Below are 22,493 nucleotides of genomic sequence, written 5' to 3' on the forward strand. Positions count from 1 at the left end.
CTTGTCTCCTGTGAGGCTTAGTAAATTGCCACTGGAGCTCCAGGTGGTCACATGACACTGAGCCTGGAGCTCTAGAAGGGAGTTTTGAAGCTGCAGGGAAAACCAAGACTGCAGCTGGTGTGAGGGACGGCAGCTATGGTTTCCGGGCTCACTTACAGTCCATACTCTGCAGCAGGGAAATGCTTCCAATGCATGCTTTGCACAGAGGGGTAGGGGATCAGCAGGGCACTGTATTTGGCCTATTTTTAGGCCAAAATTGGGGGATGATGTGATCGATGATATTTTCATGTGTATACGGTCCATCAGCTTATACCATCTAAAGTGGTCTGACACTCCAAATTACATTTTAGCTGTAACACTATAAAGCTCCCTAAAATGGATGGAAAACCGTCTGGTTTTAAAGTGAACCTTAAGCCAGGAAAAAGTTTTACTCACCTGGGGCTTCTACCAGCCCCCTGCAGCAGTCCTGTGCCCTCGCAGCCACTCACTCATCCTCTGGTCCCCCGCTGCCAGCTAGTTTCGTTTTTGCCGACAGGCCCGTCAGGACTGGCCATGCGTAGCTTTTTCCGCATTCCCGACTGTAATTAGCGCTATTGTGGGCCGCAACGCGTACAAAAATACACGTTGTCGCATATCTATGCGTGCGTAATGCGGCAACGCGTATTTTTGTTCGCGTTGCGGCCCGCAATAGCGCTAATTAGTCAGGAATGCGGAAAAAGCTACACATGGCCAGTCCTGACGGGCCTGTCGGCGGCAACGAAACTAGTTGGCAGTGGGGGACCAGAGGATGAGTGAGTGGCTGCGAGGGCACAGGACTGCTGCAGGGGGCTGGTAGAAGCCCCAGGTGAGTAAAACTCCTTTTTTTTTTTTTTTTTTTTTCTCCTGGCTTAAAGGGACTCCGTAACAAAAATTTCATCCTGTTTTTTATCATCCTACAAGTTCCAAAAGCTATTCTAATGTGTTCTGGCTTACTGCAGTAAGTTCTACTATCACAGTCTCTGTAATAAATCAATGTATCTTTCCCTTGTCAGACTTGTCAGCCTGTGTCTGGAAGGCTGCCAAGTTCTTCAGTGTTGTGGTTCTGATATGAACTCCCCCTTCCAGGCCCCTCTCTGCACACTGCCTGTGTATTGTTTAGAAAATGGCAGATTTTCACTTCTCTCTCATCTTTTACAAGCTGGATAAACCATCCTCTGAGCTGGCTTGGCTTTCACATACTGAGGATTACAGACAAGGGCAAAGCTGTTTGCAGGAAGAAAAGAGCAGCCTGAAACGTCAGTGCATGTGATTCTGCAGGGGGCAAGAAACACACACATGATCTCTTGAGATTCAAAAGGAAGGCTGTATACAGCCTGCTTGTGTATGGATGTATTTTCTATGTGTGGACATACTGTACATCAACCTACTTCCTGTTTTGGTGGCCATTTTGTTTGTTTATAAACAAACCTTTTAAAACTGTTTTTAACCACTTTTAATGCGGCGGGGAGCGGCAAAATTGTGACAGAGGGTAATAGGAGATGTCCCCTAACGCACTGGTATGTTTACTTTTGTGCGATTTTTAACAATACAGATTCTCTTTAAGTGTCCCTTTAAAGGCAGCTTTGTCCGTGAGATTCTCACATCTGGTATGCACTGTGGCAGCCAAGAACAGGGGACACTGCGCAAAACCGCTTGAGTCTGCTGCAGGTCTGGCTGACAAGGGTGGTGGAGCACATTGACTGGTGGGTTAGGGAGCATCCCTTCAGAGGTAAGTAATGCCAGTCAGCACCACCAACGCTTCTAATAATGCCACACTCACCTAATGGCACAAACTATTCTTGTTCCTCCCTTGGAGTGGGGTATGTTTTAGTAAATCAGTGTGCTCCAATCCCTTTAGGGCCTGTGTCCACTATAAAGAGTCACAGCACTTCACCACTTGCGAGCTGCACGAGGAATCGCTGCTTATCTGTTACTTGTCGTCCACTTTGTTGCAAATTTGGACGGCATGCTGCAGATTTCTGCAGCACACAGCTGAATCACTATAGCTGTGCATGGCATGCCTTACCGATTTGGGCAGACTGAATCAATTCAGATCCCAGTGGAAACAGGCCCTTCATTTCAAGGCATATTTACACTTCACTGCAGTTAATGGAGAAGGTCGCCGGTTAGAAGTACTAACAAGTTGCACAGTCCTAGCCTACCACCTTTCCAGCCTGTGCAGGAAAACATAGCTACATAGTTACTGCCATTCAAACAGTGAGGCCTCTTGCACACTACATGCGATTCTGATTTCGATTGATTTTCACAAATGTTTCTGATTAATCGGTACTGCATGCTGCGTTTTTTTTCTCTTGACAGCATCCAGGAAAAATCGGAATCGCAAATTAGATTTGCAGTGTGCAGGGAGCCGAAGTCCTCTTACACACTACATGCGATTCCAATTTGTTTTTAATCGATTTTAACTTGCGATTCAGCTTTTACTATTTTTAATCTATACTGCATGCTGCGTTTTTCAGGGTTTTTTCATTTTGATAGCATCAAGGGAAAATCTGAATCACAAATCGGATTTGCAGGGGGCCTAAGGCCTCTTGCACACTACATGCGGTTTCGATTCATTCAGATATGCAATTGTAACGTGATTTTTACATGCAATTCCGATTTGCGATTTTTCTCCTTTTTTTTTTTTTTTTTTTTTAACTGCATGTTTTGTGCTGTTTTCTTTTGATGGCATCCAGGGAAAATCTGAATCGCAAATCCGATTTTGCAGTGTGCAGGGGATGTAAAACTGATTGCAGGCCTATAATCTGGTCTTGCTGGGTCTGTAGATCACTGCTAGATTTAATTGGTCATGGAAATCATTCACTTATTACTGTTTTATAAGGATATTCATGATATTAGTGGGTAGTAATTACAAAATGTGAACAGGTTTCCCACATCGATTGTTTGGATGCTTCAGCCAGGAAGTCATGATATGCTGGTCTAAGAAAGTTGCTCTATGGTAGTATGGTAAACATGTCTCTTGTGGTGGTCTGTTTTGGGGATCCCCTATCACTTGTGGGCTTTCTCAGTGGTTTGCAAAGCAGTGTTCAGTTTATGAATGCTGTAGGTTGGAGCTGTTTGTGTAACAAGAACACACATGCTGTCTGCTGCTGTAAATTCCTGACCTTCTGCTGCACATGAATATTGCTAATTTTAGAATCCTTTCTGTTGAAGCTTACTGAATGATGCTATAGAGAAGTGGGGGAGCCATATATGGATTCCACAATGACTGACCTATAGTAGAGATGCAACAATCATTTTACAAGTGAACTGTACATGCACTGCTATTATGCTAATGTTTTAGTTGTGGAAAAGGCTGCAAAGTAATAACCATTGTATTAACCTCTTACAAAGCATCTAAACAGAATCTCATCAGTGTTTGGTATGTCCACCTATTACCTTTTAAACTGCTTCAATTCATCTAGTTACCATTACACATAGCTAAATATTATCATTGCATTGTTGTATGGTAGTAAGGCTATACAGTGGAAGTTAGTGGCATTGATTCTTTGAGCGTCCTGAGAATTTTACTTGTCTTCCTGGTTCAGAAGCCCATGTGTTCCTTACCCCAACACCCAACCTCCTGGTGAAGCCATCGCCTGTCGACTGCATAACTACTGAGGCGAGACAATGATTACACCAGCTTACGTCGAGATCTGATCAGTGCTCAGAGTTCAGATTCTCAATACAAAAATACATATACTAGCGCTCACAAAGTATGCAAAGTCAATTAAAGGATGCAGGCATCAGTTAACTCTAATATAGGCAAAACACCAACAATGACAGGTGGAGCGCTCCCTGCTTTCTGTGAAAAGCTGAAAAAATGGTAGGTTTAGTTGGGTGCAGCGCTCAGCATATATCAGTCTCTCATACGATCACATGCATTGATGGGGACTCCATAAACAAGGGGGGGTTTGTTTAAACACACTCCCCCCAAAGTGGAAGGACTCACCAGATCAGCTGGCCAAGTGGGCCCGTCTGCGCAGTAGGGGTATTGGCCACCCCTCAGCCACCTCAGGCGACCTCAGCTGGGCACTTGTGTTTCCAATACGTGTCACCTCCAAAAGAGAAGCCTCACCATAGCGTAAGAGAGGGATTGTTTCCCACGTTTATTAAAAGTTTAAAAAGTAACAGAGTCCAACATCAGATGTCGCATAGGGATTCCGGCGAACGCACAGCTCTATAAGCCTGCTCGCCTGTGAAGGCTGCTCCGGCCCCCGCAACAAACGCTGAAGTGTAGAGAAAGCGTGTATGGATAGGGGCCCCTGATGAGTTGCCATAGCAACGAAACTCGTTGGGCGGAGCTACGGAGCGGCGCTGTGCGTGTGACGTCACCGGACGCGGTGACTATCCATAAAGCTTTCTCTACACTTCAGCGTTTGTTGCGGGGACCGGAGCCGGAGCAGCCTTCACAGGCGAGCAGGCTTATAGAGCTGTGCGTTCGCCGGAATCCCTATGCGACATCTGATGTTGGACTCTGTTACTTGTGACGCTTATCGTGACCTTAAGACTGCACTGTCCTCCTGTTCGTTATTGCCTGAAGTGGGAATATACACGCGAAACGCGTTGCGAAGTGTGGTGGCGTATATAAATACATTTATTTGTACTAAAACATATAGTAGCATGTCTGCTTCGGGTAGATGAGTCCACCACCGCCTCCAGATTAATTTTAAGGTTTTTAGATATATTTTATTCTGTTGGCGCCTCTGTTCTCCTTACAATAGCTGTTTAACTAGTTCACGGTAGCCCATTGGCGGCGCAATGCATATGTACTCCGATTGGCAGTCAATGCAAGATGATTTTTAAAACACCTGTTTTTGCACTGAAAAGTGCAACAATACGCTTTAAAACTTCCATTTTGCATTAACTAGTTTGGAATTTGATTTTATGGATAACAATCCTATTATCCACTGATCTGTGTTTATTAAGTAGTGTAGACCATGCCCCTAAATTGCAAGCATTCCAGTATAATCATAAAGGTCTGCTGTAATGAATCTTATCTCAGTCCCTCCTATTTCTTTTTACTTTGCCTGAGAGAAGGAAGCTAAAATAAAGGCCTTATCTGCCCCTCTTCTCCTTCCTACCTCCCTGCTCTGTGTCATGAGGCTGAGAAGGGAAATAAACCTCACAGAATCTGCTGAAATCTGATGTATGCTCTTATCACTTATGTTTACAAAGCATACTAGAGGTCTGCATACACCTTTTCAGGCAAAGGGGGGAAAAAAAGTAAGGGATGAAATCACATCAGGATTGGCTTCAGTCAGAGGCAGTAAAAATGGAAAATGCCTCATTTAGCTTTCCCTTTATTTACTAAACATTCACTGAAATTAAAACATGGACTGTACAATACATGTGTTATGTAAGTAGAACAAGTATTTATCTGCTTACCGTATATATGTTTTTCCCTGGGATAGTATGGCTTTCCCTGCTGCTTTAATCACTTCAATGCCAGCCATGAGTGTCACAAGTGATAGGCTAGCACAATTTGCTTCACTTCTCTCCCACCACTGCTCCCTGCTGGATGGTGTGGGTATTGTCTGGCTCCAGGCTTACAGAGAGATGGGTTTGTTAGACTTGTGAAGGTCCATATCTATAGCAAGATTTCATTAAGATTTTGACTGACAATAGTTTTTCGTGGGATATCATTTGACAATTTGTCTAACGAAAATTTGACGGAGTTCCACCGTGGGTACTTGGCTTAATGCTAGGTACACACGATGAGATTTTCTGGCAGATTTACTGTAAGATCGATTATTTTCAACATGTGCAACCTGATTTCTGATTTTTACATTCACTACTATGGAAAATCCATCGGAAATCAGATCGGACATGTTGGAAATCGATCTAACAATAAATCTGCCAGAAGACCTCATTTTGTGTTTACCTTGCATTAGACTTGCTACTATGATGTAACTGATGGTCTGTTGATTTGGCTAACCATCTGCTGCAGAAAAGATGATTTGTTGTTCTGATCGCACACTGGCAGATTGATTTAAGAGCAGACAAGTCTACTAACCAGGCAGGAGGTTGCGAGCAATCGTGCGAGATGACTGGATACGTGAAATCAACAGTTATACTATTTTACTAAATGGCTTTAATATGCCTCCTGCAGTGTTATATTTGGTTGAGCTAACCGAAATCGGCCGACTGCGGTCAATGTATTTCATTAAATACCGTAACTGGCGTGGCTTACAATTGATAAACCATTTTTGTACTTAGTTTTTTTTTTTTTTTAAATACAACTGTGATGAACACATTGATTTTGTTAACACATTTTTTTTTTTCTATTAAGTTGGACTGGTTTACATATAAAGGTATATCAGAATCCCAAAAGTGTGTTCATAGCCCATGTGCTGACATGCCTAATTATCTCATCTAAGCCTCTCGCACTCCCTACCCAATGTTAAAATACACATTTGGACACAAAGGTACAAACTAATATACCCACATCTGAAGCTGTCATGATATGAAGTCCATAATAAACATTAGTGCTTCAGTGGCATAACCTCATTCTGTCTCTCTAGGTGCTCATGTGTCCAGAACACGAGTCGGAGAAGGTGAACATGTACTGTGAGATCTGCAGGAGGCCTGTGTGTCATTTGTGTAAGCTGGGAGGTGCACATGCTAACCACAGAGTCACCACAATGAGCAATGCATACAAGACTATGAAGGTAAGCAGCTGTTTCTGGCTTTAATGAGCTGTGAGCTTTGAATATTTGTGTGGTAAGCACTGTAAACACAGCTACTCACACATCCAATTGTTGTGAAATGAAGTTTTTATTTTGCCTTTGAATTTCCTGCAGTAGAGTAGCATTTATCAGACCGCATACAATGCTTTTAAGGTGTGGTTGTGTCTTGCCTATTCTTTATTTTTTTAAGTCATTTATATGCTGTCTGCTCAAATACCTTAAATAACAAATACAGCACCTTCGACCCCCTCTGGCAAAGCAGTTTCATTAGCATATACCCCAAGATTGGCTTAATATCTAGGTCAGGCATGTTGAACTCCAGACTTGGCAGAGTTAGAAATTGAGGAGGCTGTTTTTCTGAGAGGGTTTGCATTCGCTGCAGACTGAAGTACAATTAACTTGCTGAATAGCTGTTGCCTAATTGCAAAAATTGTAGAGCACTTGGCATCTAGTCTGTCTCCTTTTGTATGATGTCCTTGAAGAATGTCAAAAATGGTAATGGTACAGTACTATTTTGAATACTGATCTCTAGATTAAAATGGCCTGAATTAGTCACATGACCTCGTTTTATTCCTTAAAGGAGACCATACAATGTATGGGAATGGGCATTTATTCTTAAATCAGTCTTAAAGACATAAATGCTTCTCTCAACTACTTACAGACCATATAGTTATCTTGCCTTTGGCACAAAGTAATTTCTTTATGAAAATCACAATTCCCTCTTGGCCTCTTTCAGCTAGTAGTGGAAGCATAATTATGCAGTTTGTGAGCAGAACTTTACTATGTTTAGACTGCACTCTTTATAAAGGTGCCCATACTCATAGATTTCCCCATTGATTTCTGGCAGATTCAATTACTCTGATTCAATCTGCCATGAAAAGGGGCCCCAACATTTCAGATTGATAATGTCGATCAATTTTCAACAAAGATCAACTGAAGTTATAGATCTGATGGAAGATCTCGGTCGGACGGTACAATTGATTTTCATTTTGAAATCGACAAAAGTAGATGGATGGCTGCAGTGCGTGGCCAACTGGCAGGCCTCCTCACATCTCGCTCCATCTAGTGCTCCCCTGGGGCCCATGCAGAGTGTTGGCAGTGGCGCATACTCACCTATCTGCCAGTGTGCTCCCCATGTGCACTGTCTCCATTCACACTAGCTGCAAGTTCCCCCTGCGGGCATGTACATAATAATGTACAGACCAGCAGGGATGGAGAATGGACACAAGGGGAGTGTGTTGGCAGAAAGGAGAGTGTGCGCTCTGCTGCCAACACTTTGCAAGGGCACAGTAGCACTATTTTACTTGAGTGGAGGCCTAGTCCATTATGAACCTACCGCTATTCACCCCATCTGCCCCCTCTCAACTAAGAACTTTTTGTCTGGCGTTATCGAGGGTTTCCATCTATTTCGGCTGGAAATTGCAATTGGGTGACCATGTTGGCACATCAATCTCTGGCAGATTTGATCAGTGATCCTATGCTGGGAATACACTGTACGTTTTTGAGCCATTTAGATGGCTCGATTGCTCATTTCCAACACGTCCGATCTTCCTGATCGATTCCGCGCTCGATTTTGTGTAGGGAACAATGGTAAAAGATAAGAAAAACTTATGGAAGATAAGAGAATCGGGCATGAAATCGAGCGGGGAATCAAGTGGGCGGGAGAATAGAGCCGCAAAAACGTACCGTGTATTCCCAGCATAATATGCAGGGAGAAAATAGAGAAGTGTATGGGTACCTTTAATGTTTTTACCCACTTATGCTTCTCGAACTACTAAAACATCTGACATACAGATTTCACTGACTGTTTTCTCTGATTATGCACCCTGTGGGATCCCTATATTGTCACAACACAATATATCCTATTACTGAATCATTAAAACTTAACTTTTAATAAACTATTAAATGTAACCCCAGTTTAAAAAAAGTCAGATACTCACCTAAGGAGAGGGAAGGCTCTGGTCCTAATGAGCCTTCCCTCTCCTCTCCCGGTGGCCTCGGTGCTGCGCTGGCTCCTCCGTTCTCATCCCACGCCGAGGGGACTTGGGAAGCCTCCCTTCGGCCGGGAGACAGCAGTATTTGACCAAAACGGTCGAATACCGCTACGGGGGAGCCAGGACAGCAGCGGGCATCGGGAGAGGAGAGGGAATATGGGACCCAGAGCCTCCCTCTCCTTAGGCGAGTATCTTTTTTTTTTTTTTTTTTTTTTTTTTTTTTTTTTTTTTTTTAAACCGGTTCCCATTAGCTTTAAAAGGATAAGAAAAGGGTATTCGGCTGATATTTACATATATAAACTTCCAAATGATGCAGGGCCTGCTAGTTCAGTGCGTACTGGATAAGGATCATTATCCCAGGTCCCTTAAACATCACAGGATAAATATAAAATTACACAACCCCCACCACAAAACCCACCATGTTTCACTTCTAAATGAAGCTTTTTCAAGGGATAAAGTGCTAAAACAGTGCTCAAGTGATAAGGTTTGATTGCAGCCAAATGTTATGAGCCTATAGGCTATATCTATTTACTTGTAATTTTAGAATGTAAACTTACACCTTATCACTTGAGCACTGTCTTAGCACTTTATCCCTGGAAAAAGCTTCATTTAGAAGTGAAACATGGTGGGTTTTGTGGTGGGGGTTGTGTACTTTTTTTATATGTATCCTATGATGTTTAAGGGACCTGGGATAATGATCCTTATCCAGTACGCACTGAAATAGGAGGCCCTGCATCATTTGGAAGTTTATATATGTAAGTATCAGACGAATACACTTTTTTTCTTTTTTAATAGTTTATTAAAAGCTAAGTTTTAATGATTCAGTAATAGGATATATTGTATTAGGATATTTATGACTCATGTTCTGTGATTTGTATCCCTTTTATTTTGCTCAGGTTAACGTTAAAGTCCCTTGCAAAGGTCTGTTTGTATGACGAGGATGCTTAGTGGAGTACGAGGTGAATCGGCGCCGAAAACTTGGGCGCTGGATACAGCCGGTATATGGCTGATCCTGCTGCCGCACAAGTCCCCGGCCGTGTTAATTACTGTTACCCCTTCAGGCTGCCATGGATAGTGGGGAATTATGTAATTTGGTTTCCAGCGATTGCTGGAAGCCAAATTACAGTGTTTTAAATGTAACTTCAGCTCTGTCTTCTGCCGGCGCCGACGTTGCACTCTGTGGGCTGCTATAGCTGTAATTCCTATTACGGCCTATGGTGGCGCCGGCTGCGCCCAAATCTCCTGTGCTGGATTCTTAGTGTTTGGCTTAGTGTGGTTTGCTTTGTAGTGTGGTCTGTTTGTAAGAGAAGGATGAGTGGGTGGTGGAGGCTGAAGTGATCAGCTAAAGCAAAACAAACATCGGGATGCTTTTCCCCTGGTCATTAGAAGAAGAATTTTGAATTTAGCTATAGAAGCCCTTCAATGGTGAACGGATGTCTTCAAGGAGAATTTATGCCTGGTACACACCATGCAATTTCTGTCAGATGGCAGCAGAGCAATTTGATGATTTCCAACCAGTTCGATCAAAATCGATTGGAAACCTCATTGGACCTGCTAGAAATTATCCATTCAACCATTGGATCTGACTGGAAATTGCATGGTGTGTACTAGGCACAATGGATTCTCTGCTGATACTGGTCTCCAGTCTGGGGCTTCTATGGCCAAACTTGATGTGAAGTTTTATGGTTTTTCTGATGAAAGGAATTTAAAAAAAATCCAACTTCCAGCTACAGTAGGCTGCTGATTCCTGACCATTACATTAACATATCAGCAGGTACTAGATGGCCTCACTTCTTCTTTCAGAGTTTTGTAAGATCAGAACAGTGTGTGTACACACGTGTGTGTTTTGTATTTGTCCTCTACAAAGGGCAGGAATCTGTATGTTGACGCACTGTCAGAATTAAGTTGCTGCACTTCATAATTTTGTTTTTTGTATCTGCTCACCTTAGGAAAAACTTACAAAAGGAATCAGCTACCTTATCAGCAAAGAGAGTCAAGTGAAGACTCAAATTTCTGAATTGCAAGTACTGATTAACCGCGCTGAGGTAAGTGCAGAGCTTCATACATAAATTAGTAAAATAAGGTAACTCTATTTTTTTTTTTTTTTTTTTTTTTTTACTGTGAACTCTGCCAGATGGATACTGATTGTAAGTAAAGTGCACACACAATATAGTTAAAAGGGTAATATCAATCCATGCTGCAACAGCTGTTCTAGTGGAATGCGACTTGATCGCATACAACTTTGAAAAACTAAAGAAAAACACAATCAAGAGCCCCCAATAGTTGTTGTTGATAGTGATGGAGATCATTATAGCAGCAAACGAAATATACTAGAAGTATGGGTTGCCAAGGTTCAGGCAACCACTATGTGCACATGGGGGGATATTAGACCTGTCCCCACTCAGGTTAAGTCTGTCAGACGCTGTCTTTCACACCCTTCTAAAGGTACTCCGTTTGTATTTTTGCCTGAGGAAGCGAGCTAGAGACCTGTAAAATGCATTGCATATTTTTGGAGTAAGAATTAAAACCTTTGTTCATATAGAATTGTTTGACCTGGGGAGGTAAGTCCACCCTTACCCCGCATAAAACTTTGCCCACCTCTGATTTAAAGGACAACCGAGGCGACATGAGATAGACGTGCGTATGTACGGTGCCAAGCACACAAGTAACTAGGCTATGTTCCTTTTTTTCTTTCTCTGCCTGAAATGGTTAAACATTCAGGTATACAAATGAGTTTCTATCCGGGTCGAGACTGGGTCAGACTATTGCATAACCTTCACTGATAAGTAATTACAGCCCTAAAACACTTTCCGGTCAGTAACTCTCTTCTGAGAGCAGGAAAGAGAGAGTGTAAATAGTTCATAGATTTCAATACTTCAATGAAGGTGTCATTGAGCAGAGACAAACAGTAAAATCTTGAACTAGATTTAAATCTAAAATAAAATCGTGGGATATCTTAAAAAAAGGTTATTTTGTGGAGGAGGATAGATATACCGGTAATTATTTTTTTCAGTTTATTTTCACCTAAGAGGTCTTTTTAAAGTGCATCTCTGGTGTACATAAACAGAGGTACACTAGTGCCTACCCTCAATCACCCACCTGATGCCCTAAGTTTAACACAGCCACCTTCTTGGTGCCTAACCTTAACCCCTAAGAGCACCCACAAACTCCTAACATTAAAGACCCCCGCCTCCTAAGCAGATTCCCCCAATATTTTCACCGCCGTAGTTAAAAGCAATGTTAAAAGCTGCAATTAGCTACTATGACTCTGTAAAGTGCTGCGGAAGAGGTCGGCACTATATAAATGCTTAATTATAATTCTTCTGTTACTGGTCGAGGCAATGACAAGTAGGGAGCTAGTCGAATCGGTGATTAAAATGAGGTTTGATTGCCTCAGGTGTGTGGCTGGGAGAGAGGGGGTTATTTACACACAAGTTCGCTGTCCTCTGAGTTCCAAACGTTTTGCACACGTCCTGTTGGACACGTTGCAACACTCAGTATGTGCACTTCCTCCTTTAAGCACCTTCTCTCCCAGCCGCACACCTGAGGCAATCAAGCCTCATTTTATTCACGGATTCGAATAGCTCACTACTCGTGAGCTCAACACTAAATGAGAAGACCTCTAATCAGAACCCATCTGACAGATGTTGTGGTCCTTCCCTAGTCTACCCAGCACTAAAATAAATTCTCCTTTAGCCAGAGTCCAAGTCATTTTAAAGATTACAATTTGCGAAACTGAACTTTGGCAGGATTGTTCGATTAAGTTGAATGTTATTGTAAAGCAGAATATAACCCTGCATTTCAACTTTGCTCTAAAACATTATTTACAGCATATTCTATGCAACCAGCTTTTTTTTTTTTTTTTTTACTAGACCAGCATTGGAAGGGTTACACACAGAGCTTGAAAGTTCCATGGATAGAAATGCAGACGCATCCGAAGTTTAGATAGATACATTTACGTAAACACAATGTAACAAGTGGTGAATGTTACACACTGGCTGTCCTCCAGCTCCTGCACAGTCAGTGTCACATTCCACACTTGTTACATTGTTTACTTAAATGTATCTATCTAAACTTCGGAGGCGTCTGCATTTTTATCCACGGAACTTTATAGCTCTGTGTAACCCTTCCAATGCTGGTCTAGTGAAGAAAAAAATGCTGGTCGCATATAATATGCTGTAAATAATGTTTTAGAGCAAAGTTGAAATGCAGAGTTATATTCCGCTTTAATACAGGAGTAAGTTTTCAGTGTGTTTTTGTTTTCAGAGCAATGGAGATCAAGCTATAGAAGAAGCCACCTACAACTTTGAGAAGCTGTTTAACATTTTGGAAGAGAGGAAATCGTTTGTACTGAAATCTATCCAAGACTCTCAGTCCTCAAGGCTGGAAAAACTGCAGAACCAGATGGAGGAATACCAAGGACTTCTGGAGAACAATGGGCTTGTGGGCTACGCACAGGAAGTCTTGAAGGAAACTGATCACTCCTGCTTTGTGCAGACTGCAAAACAGCTTCACACAAGGTGAGGGGACTTGGAAAGGAAGATGAGGTCTGAAAGGAGAACTTGGTGAAGTGTCTCTGAATATTGGGTATTGAGTAGACCCTATTGGAAAAGAACACCTGAAGTGAGGGATGTGGAGGATGCCATACTTATTTCCATCCAAACCATGCACATTTCCTGCCTGTCCTGCTGATCCTCTGCCTCTAGTAATTTTAGCCAGAGATGCTGAACAAGCATGCAGATCAAGTGTTTCTGACTGAAGTCTCACTGTGTTAGCTACATGCTTGTTTCGGGTGTGTGATTCGCACTACTGCAGCCAGAGACAGGGCTGTGGAGTTGGTACAAAAAGCTGACACCTCAGTTTATGAAACCACCGACTCAGACTCCAGTTACCCAAAATTGCTCCAACTCCTCGACTCTGACTCTACAGCCCTGCAGCAGGACTGCCAGGCAACTGGTATTGTTTAAAAGGAAATAAATATATGGAAGCCTTCATATCCCTTTTACTTCAGTTGTGCTTTAAAAATGTGATAACTTGTTTTTGGAGTTTTTTTTAAAGTGTTACCGTAATGTGCTTATGTTTAAAAGGGCCATTTTATATTGTGTGCCATTTTGTATTCTTGACTGGACACCCAGATTATGTACAGAAAGGGCATTTATTCTGAGCCTGTACGGATAACTAGCCATTGCTTAAAAAAAAAAATGTTCCTCCTACTTCTGAAGTGTTTCCTGCCTTTTTTCTTTGCTATATCTAACCTCTCTGCATTACTTATTACAGCAGCTACAGGGGAAGGGAATGGTTCACTTCAAGGCTATTTGCTGATCTGTAGTATAAGGTGTGGGTAGAACATAAATTCTGTAGATGGACTTTGTCACGTTTCTGTGTAACGCTATCTGCAAGTCTACCTGTATAGATGTAACTTTTGTATAATAAACAGCAAACCATTTTAGTCTGTTTTGTAACTTGGACTCATCCAGTGACTTTATGGACACCAACATCCCTGGTTTTGAATTGGGGGTCCTGTGAGTAGTGTTAAAGCACATTAAATTTTGAAATAGATTGACTTTAACAAGATTTGGAAAAAGCAGGCCACATCAGCAGTTTCTTTCCTAGGGAATGAAGCCTACAGGAGCTTGTTGAATCTAACTCTGATTAACCTCTTCAGTACTGTAATTTATTGCATATCATTTTTTATTTTTTTGCAGAATTCAGAAGGCAACAGAAACACTGAAAAACTTCCGCCCAGCTGCAGACGCCAACTTTGAAGACTACTTTGTTGATATTGCCAAGGAGGAAAACATGCTGAGCGACTTGTCTTTCTCTAAAGGTATGGATAGCCTAAAATGGGCAGTTAATAGTGTGTAGCTTACCCTGAGCCTGGGCACCACTGTCCATGGGTATTTCTTGTGGGTGCACATTGGTACATCAGTATGTACTTCCTAGGAGCCAGATCTGTGCACAGGGTGGTTTCTGCATAGTTCAGCACCGCAGAGTAGTGGTTTCATGCCATGCTTCCTCTATGAAAACAGGGCCCGAGAGTCACATGTGGGTGCCCAGCATTGATGTAATATACATTACTTGCAGGTGTGGAACAGATGGTTTATAATCCCTTTTCCGAGTACTGTATGGTAGGAGGGCTGGTGCTAGGGGGGAGGGGGGGGGGTGCATTACGTGCTGGAAGGTGAATAATCCCTATAATGGTTTGTAAAGTCGAGCAGGTTCAGCTTCCTCTACAGTGATTATTTTCCTCTTGTTGGGTCAGACCAGAGAATATGTAGAAGACAAGAGATACGGCAAAGTGAGTGAGTGAAATAAACATGGTTTGCAGGTAACACCAATGAGGGCAAACTCTGAAAAGTTGCATTAGTGAGAGAATTGTCCTATGTTGTGGAAGCAGATCCATTCCAGCTTATATACAGGTCTCTATACAATAGTTGCAGCAAAATGTGTCAGAAGGGGAGAGAGTTTTTGGTGAGGACAGAAGTGTAGTGAGATGGTGTGTCACAGTATTCAGTGCCCTGTATCATGGAACAAATCCACCCTGGAATTCACTAGTGATTTAAATGGTAGAATCATCATATGCATCTCCTCTTCACATTAAATACAGGGATTCTCCACACTTGGTTCTCATGTCACATTGATGCATTAGTAATCCTTTTCTGCTTTTTCTTGCAGCTCTGGAGGTACCTGAAATAGATGAAAATGAGAGTAAAATCTATAATAATGCTAAGATTTGCTGGAACCAGCCCAATGACTCCGGTCTTGCAGACAGTTACATACTGGAATACAGAAAACTTGACAAAAATGAGGATCCTACGTGGAATGAAGTGGAAGCTGCCAGCACCAGTAAAGTCATCTCTGATCTGGATCTGAACAGTTCCTATAGTTTCAGAGTACAGAGCCTGCGAGGTTCCACATGCAGCCCCCGCAGCAGGGAGGTCATCCTAAACACCCCGCCTGCGCCAGGTAACCATGGCAATTCTGAATGTTCAGAGAGGGGATGCAGGCAGACTTCTGTCTTGCTACTTCTACCAAGGCCCCCAGTATTGCACTTCCCTGTAGATGCTAATCCTCCCATTAACAGAGCTACAGATCTACAGTGTTTCCCCGAAAATAAGACACTGTCTAAATTTTTGCTGTAAAAGATGTGCTAGGGCTTATTTCCAGAGGATGTCTTATTTTTGGGCAAACACTGGTAGATTTCCTATACAAAATGTACATACTGTATGCCATGCTGAAACACGTGCAACGTACACAGAGCCTGTGGTTGGCAGATATTGGCTCTCACTTACAAGAAATTGATTCTGCTGATCATGTGAGTAGGGCCAGGAACCCACTGGAGCGATTTTGAGCGTTTAGTGAGCGATTCAAACCGCTAGCAATTTCCTTAAGCGCTCAGCTAATGTTAATGGACTGGCCAAATTCCACTGGAGCGATTGCGTTTACCAAAACGCAGGACATGCTGCATTTTTAGCGGTTAGCGTTTCTGCAATGTAAAGTATATAAAAGCTGACCTAATCGCTGGTCAAAACCTACAGAGCGATTTAGCTAGCGGTTTGCTTGTCTGAAACACTACCCAGAAGGCCTTAAACAGTCCTACTTCCTGGTGACGTCTGCTGGATGGCCGGAAGTGCTACAGAACTGCAGGCTCTGTACACCTAATACATCACTCCAAAAATACTGTGGGTTATGTGTGCTTAATACAGATACAAAGTTGTATTTGAGGTTGTTTTTCTCAAAAAAATAAAAGAAAAAGGTGTCGAACATTAAAAAAGCAAAAAGAAAATAAGTTAACTACCACTATTATTTCTGTGTGAGTACTTATTAGTATTATCATTTATTTATTGTTTGAAGTATGTGATGCTGCCATTCATACAGGTGTGTAGTCCCCTTTAAAGAGAAACTCCAACCAAGACTTTAACTTTATCCCAATCAGTAGCTGATACCCCCTTTTACATGCGAAATCTATTGCTTTTCACAAACAGACCACCAGGGGGCGCTGTATGACTGATATTGTGGTGAAACCCCAATATCAGTCAAACACAAAAAAAAATTTGAATTAACCAATCATATTGCAAATCACTAAACGCTAATCCCTATCGCTCACACAATGCTATACACTTTTTGCAAAACACCAGAAAACGCTATCGCTAAAAAACTGCTCACAGAAAATGCTAGCGATTGCGTTTTGTAGTGAGTTCCAGGCCTCAGTCTAGTTCTTGCAGACAGAGAACTCAGTCAGGCTCCCCAGAGCATAGGATAAGCTGTGTGTGTGTCCTGGGAAGAGGTGAAGTGCTGCTGATGCTTATCACGACAGATCAGGAACACACACACACACACACACACACACACACACACACACACACACACACACACACACACACACACACACACACACACACACACACACACACACACACACACACACACACACACACACACACACACACATACACACACACACATACACACACCTACACACCTACACACCTACACACCTACACACCTACACACCTACACACACACCTACACACCTACACCTCTATCTCTATCTGTGTAGAACTCACATTATACTGCTGCTCACCTGTATCCAGGCTATGTATTCAGAGTGACTTGCTGGTGTCATGTGGGCTGCTAGCTAGGGCTTAAAGGGATACTGTAGGGGGGTCGGGGGAAAATGAGCTGAACTTACCCGGGGCTTCTAATGGTCCCCCGCAGACATCCTGTGCCCGCGCAGTCACTCACTGATGCTCCGGCCCCGCCTCCAGTTCACTTCTGGAATTTCTGACTTTAAAGTCAGAAAACTACTGCGCCTGCGTTGCCGTGTCCTTGCTTCCCCTGATGTCACTAGGAGCGTACTGCGCAGGCACAGACCATACTGGGCCTGCGCTGTGCGCTCTTGATGACATCAGCGGGAGCGAGGACACGGCAACGCAGGCGGAGTGGTTTTCTGACTTTAAAGTCAGAAATTCCAGAAGTGAACCGGAGGTGGGGCCGGAGCATCGGGGAGTGGCTGCGCGGGCACCGGATGTCTGCGGGGGACAATTAGAAGCCCCAGGTAAGTTTAGCTCATTTTCCCCCGACCCCCCCCCCCCCCCCCTACAGTATCCCTTTAAATTCGGGGGAAGTCTTACATTTCAAGCATTCTTGAAATTCCTGCTAGGTCTTATTCTCAGGGGATGTCTGACTTTAGGGGAAACTCTGTAAAAAAAAATAAAAAAAATTAAGTCATCTGGTTGCCCATAAATGGCTATTGTGAAACTCCGCCCCATCAGCAAAATCATGGCCCCTTTTTTTTTTTTTTTTGTTTTTTTTTTTTGTTGCCTGTAGTCTTTCAAAACGAGAATGAAGCTATGTGGCCAATCCCACCTGTGTAAGTGCAGGTCGCCACAGAACTTTGGTCTCCGTCAGAAAGCCTTTTGGCAAACGCCATGGCAGTTTTGCAGGTGTGCGGTGTCATAAAAGCCATTTGTGGGTGACTTAGTTGTAGGTACACATAGAATTGGGGATTGCAAAATTAAGTCACCCGCTCACTCACAAATGGCTTTTGTGACCCCCCCCCCCCCCCCACACCTGTAAATCTGCCATCGTGTTTCTTGCCGTGGTTTGGAAGCGGTTAAACAAGACCAAAGCTTTCCTACAAACTTGCAATGAAAAGTGATGGTACCTTGTGAAAACATACATGTTTTACTTAGACTATTTCTGTATTGTTGTAGTTGTCTAAAGCTATGCTTACTGTCTGGCTGTATTTGTGAGTCAGCCTTGCACAGGATTAGGGAAGGTGATCTCTTGAGAAAACTACACGATCTACAGTATGTGAGGATGGGCTATGTCTGCTCACCCCGACCAATCAATTGTAGGGAAGGAAGCAGTTAATCTGTGTCCATTGTTGTGAACAGTATATGTTGCAGCACATTTTTTAAATTCTCATACATGAACAGGGCAGATGATGTGTAGCTTATTTTCCTTCCAAGACTTGACCTACCTTGTTAAATTGTTTTGTAGAGCTGGTTCAAAAAGGAGATGCCTAGATCAAGGATTTTGATTGGTTGCTCTAAGCAACCGCATTACTTGTTTTGCTGCAATTTCTTTTTTCACCAGTTTTGGAAACTTGGATTCTAGTTCCTCCAATCACAACCTTTTTAGAACATTACTAAATTGACTACCTTGAGACTGTACAACTAAAATGAAACCCAGAAGGGTTATACTTAGGAGGTGATTGATTTTACTGCTAAGTGTTTTGTAATATTTGGATGCCTTAGTTGTGTAGCATTCTCCTAGTACTACATTCCGTAAGGATTAATTATGACTATAAAAGCTTTCTGTAGTTCTGGTGTGGAGTGTTGCATATGTTTGGTATTACTGGTCTTCCTTTTTATGAACCTGTCATATGCTCTGCTATTGTAAGGAGTTTCCTCTCACACTGCACACTGTTTTAGAATGTATTTTGTACATGGTGAGTATACCAAAGATAATAAATCTAGAAAAAGAGAACCCGAGGTGGGGATCTTAGAATGAAATCTATACACAGAGGCTGGGTCTGGCTATAGTGCCCAGGCTCTGTTGCTAGTTGAATCCCCCCTAAGTCCCCCCTGTCCTCCTCTCCCCCATAAATTACAGCCGCGCTGTCGACGCAGTGTGTCGCAGCGGGCTGTGTTAACCGCCATAGTGTCACTCACGCCGGTCCCCACCCCGTCCCTTCCCTCCCCGCTGATTGGTGGGAAGGGACGCCGGCATGGACCAGCGCTATGGAGGAGGCGGGGAGTGGCGTGAGTGACATTAGCTAGGTAAACCTTGCCCGACAACTCAGTTGTGATATATTGGCTAGAGAGAAGCACAGGGGGGATTCAGTTAGCAGCAGAGGCTGGGCACTATAGCCAGACCCAGCCTCTGTGTATAGATTTCATTCTAAGATCCCCACCTCCGGTTCTCTTTAAAGAGGAACTGTAGTCAAAATAACATAATAAAATTGCTTAATTTTTTTGATTTATACATTTCCTCTACCTGACTTACTTTCTGAAATGTATCACAGGCAGCAATATCTTTAGTACTGACAGGTGATCTCTGCGGAATGTTAATTTACTGAGTTCTAAAGCCAGTAGAAAAGCTACAGGTCTTTGGTCTCCCAGAATGCTCTGGAGGGAGAATTCCACATAATAAACAGCCTAGCCTAAGCCTCAGTGGGAGGGCAGGAATACATACTAATATGCAGCAATATATAGCTATAGGAAGGGTTTCTGATACAGAAACCAGGATATTTAACATAAAAGTGGGTATCCAGAATAATTGAATGTGTTCTATGTGTCGTTACGGTTCCTCTTTACGTTAAAAGGGTTGAGATGAAGGTGGACTACGAAATGTAATCCTGTACATTTAAAAAGTAGTTCTACTGATTCAAAACTTCTTCCTTTATGAGATGCAGAGTTAAAAAAAAAAATGTCCGTATGAAATGTCCTGCACTTCACCTGCAATTTTACTATTGTAATCAACTTTTTTTTTTTTTTTTCTCCAAACCCCCCCAGTATTTAGTTTCCTGTTTGATGATAAATGTGGATACAGCAAAGATCACCTCCTGCTGAGTGACGGAAGGGACACTGTGGAGAGTGTGCCAGGCCTTCCCCTTCTTCTCGGAGCAGAGCGAGTACAAGTCGGGTGCTATATGTGCCTTGATTACATCATAGCTGACGCTGGCATAACCAAAGGCAAACACTTCTGGGCCTTCTCTGTACAGCCTTATTCCTACATGGTGAAAGTTGGAGTGGCCTCAGACATCAAACTGCAAGAGTGGCTGCATAATCCTCGGGACATCAGCAGTCCAAGGTAATGTGCCGTTTTATGATCTCCCAGTTCTGGAAGAGTGACAGAAATCGCAAAAATGCAATCGCTAAGTGCTTTTTGTAGTGATTTTAGCAGAGCAATTACTGTTGCTTTTAAGGCACTTTTACATATAAATGGTGCCAGCAAAAGGGGAAAAACAAAAAACGGTTTCTTACCTGGGGCTTCTACCAGCCTTTTGCAGTCATGCTGTGCCGCAATGTTCCTGTCACCCGCAGTGCCCCTCTTTTTCATCTGGATGCGAGGCCTCGGTCCACGCGCCTCCTGATAGTACTCCCATGGACAGGAAAAGCTCTACTGTGCATCCGCAGAACGGCTGGGGCGCAGTGGCCGTCGACTCACCGAGTCGCCCTGCCTAAAGAGGGGCGCTGCGGGGGGGGGGGGGGGGGAGAATGATTTTTCTTTAATGGTTCTGGGTAGCAAAATCATTCCATAATTGCTTTATGCAGTGATTGGAAGGTGATTTTGCAGCCTTCCTATTAACCCCCCTGAGTGACAGGCCATTTTTAGGTAATTGGGCCACTGCAGGTTTAAGGGGAACCTAAACTAAGGATATGGATTTTTCATTTTAAAATACCAGTTGCCTGCCTCTCTTGCTGACCTTGTCTCTCATACTTTCAGCCACAGCCCCTGATCAAGCATGCAGATCAGGTGCTCTGACTGAAGTCAGACTGGATTAGCTGCATGCTTGTTTTAGGTCTGTGAATCAGCCTCTACTGCAGCTAAAGAGATCACCCGGGCTGGCAGGCAACTGGTAGTGTTTAAAAGGAAAAATCCATATCCCTCTGTTTAGGTTCCCTTTAAGGCCAAGCTGCAGGGCCGCACAACACAGCACACAAGTGATTTCTTCCCCCCCCCCCCCCCCCAAATACCTAAACAATGACCACATTGTAACCCTATTATCTGTGCCACAATCTGGAACTGTCCTAGGTAATGGCCCCAAATGTAAAAACCAAAATCTTTTTATACTCACTATTTTTTCACAAAATGTTAGTTTGTCCAATCTGGTCTAACGCCAAGATTTATTGTCTGGTTTTGCTTTTTTTTCACTTTCAACAAAGAATTAGTGTAAATGCTTACTATTTGTTTTTGATTAAAAAAAAAGGCCATGTAAGATAGGTTTTTAATAAGGCTGGCTTCCTATATGGTGTGCAATTGTCCTGCAGCAGGAAAGCCTAGGGCAGGACTACTGCACCATTCCCATGGCAGATTGTGCCAACAGGGTAATAGTCCTAGCTCCACCCCCAAACAGTGACTTTACTTGCTCTGACAGAACGTATGTCATTTATTTATTTATTTTTTTGCCCAATCGTCATGTTCCACTACAACAATATAAATATTGTTGTTGTTCCATGGGCTCAATTTCAAATCCCTTCGTACCCTTTGATAATGCAGTGCCTGCGTTGCCTCTGCGTCATTGTGGCCACTTCCGCTGCATCACGTCTGTTAGACACTAATGGCCACTGCGATGGGAAAAGTGTACTGCGATGCAGTAAGTGTGAAAGTAGCCTAAAACTTCTGGTTCCACTCTCTTAAACATTGTTTTTACAGGTATGATCAAGACAGCGGCCATGACAGTGGCAGTGAAGATGTTGCCTTTGACGCATCTCAGCCTTTCACCCTGGCAACTATAGGAATGAGGCGGTTAATTATACCAAAGAGCGCTAACGTTTCAACAGCCTGCAATGAACGCAGCATCACTCTTCCTAGCCGGATTGGGGTTTGCTTGGACTACGATAAGGGAAAAGTTGCCTTTTACGATGCAAGTAACATGAAGTGCCTTTATGAGCGGGACGTTGACTGCATCGGGACCATGTATCCTGCCTTTGCCTTGATGGGAGGTGGCGCCATCCATCTGGAGGAGGTCATCACTGCAAAACACTTGGACTATTCCCAGGAAATGTAACAGAGACGTGATCTCTATGATGCTCACAAATACATTTCATCTGATACCTTA

The 22,493-nt window shown here is 43.0% G+C and overlaps 1 protein-coding gene across 1 annotated transcript in view; it reads left to right on the plus strand.

Moving 5' to 3' along the window:
• TRIM36 (tripartite motif containing 36) overlaps nt 1–22,493 on the plus strand; it is a 76,649-nt gene extending 54,156 nt beyond the window's left edge. Inside the window, exons 4-10 of the mRNA XM_068247252.1 lie at nt 6,543–6,689; nt 10,651–10,746; nt 12,968–13,221; nt 14,407–14,528; nt 15,377–15,667; nt 20,224–20,521; nt 22,088–22,493. Coding sequence (XP_068103353.1) covers nt 6,543–6,689; nt 10,651–10,746; nt 12,968–13,221; nt 14,407–14,528; nt 15,377–15,667; nt 20,224–20,521; nt 22,088–22,442 — 1,563 coding nt within the window. The 3' untranslated portion in view covers nt 22,443–22,493. The remainder of the gene's footprint in view (nt 1–6,542; nt 6,690–10,650; nt 10,747–12,967; nt 13,222–14,406; nt 14,529–15,376; nt 15,668–20,223; nt 20,522–22,087) is intronic.

This window comes from Hyperolius riggenbachi, chromosome 1 (genome assembly GCF_040937935.1).
Source record: "Hyperolius riggenbachi isolate aHypRig1 chromosome 1, aHypRig1.pri, whole genome shotgun sequence".
Classification (NCBI taxonomy): Eukaryota; Metazoa; Chordata; class Amphibia; order Anura; family Hyperoliidae; genus Hyperolius; species Hyperolius riggenbachi.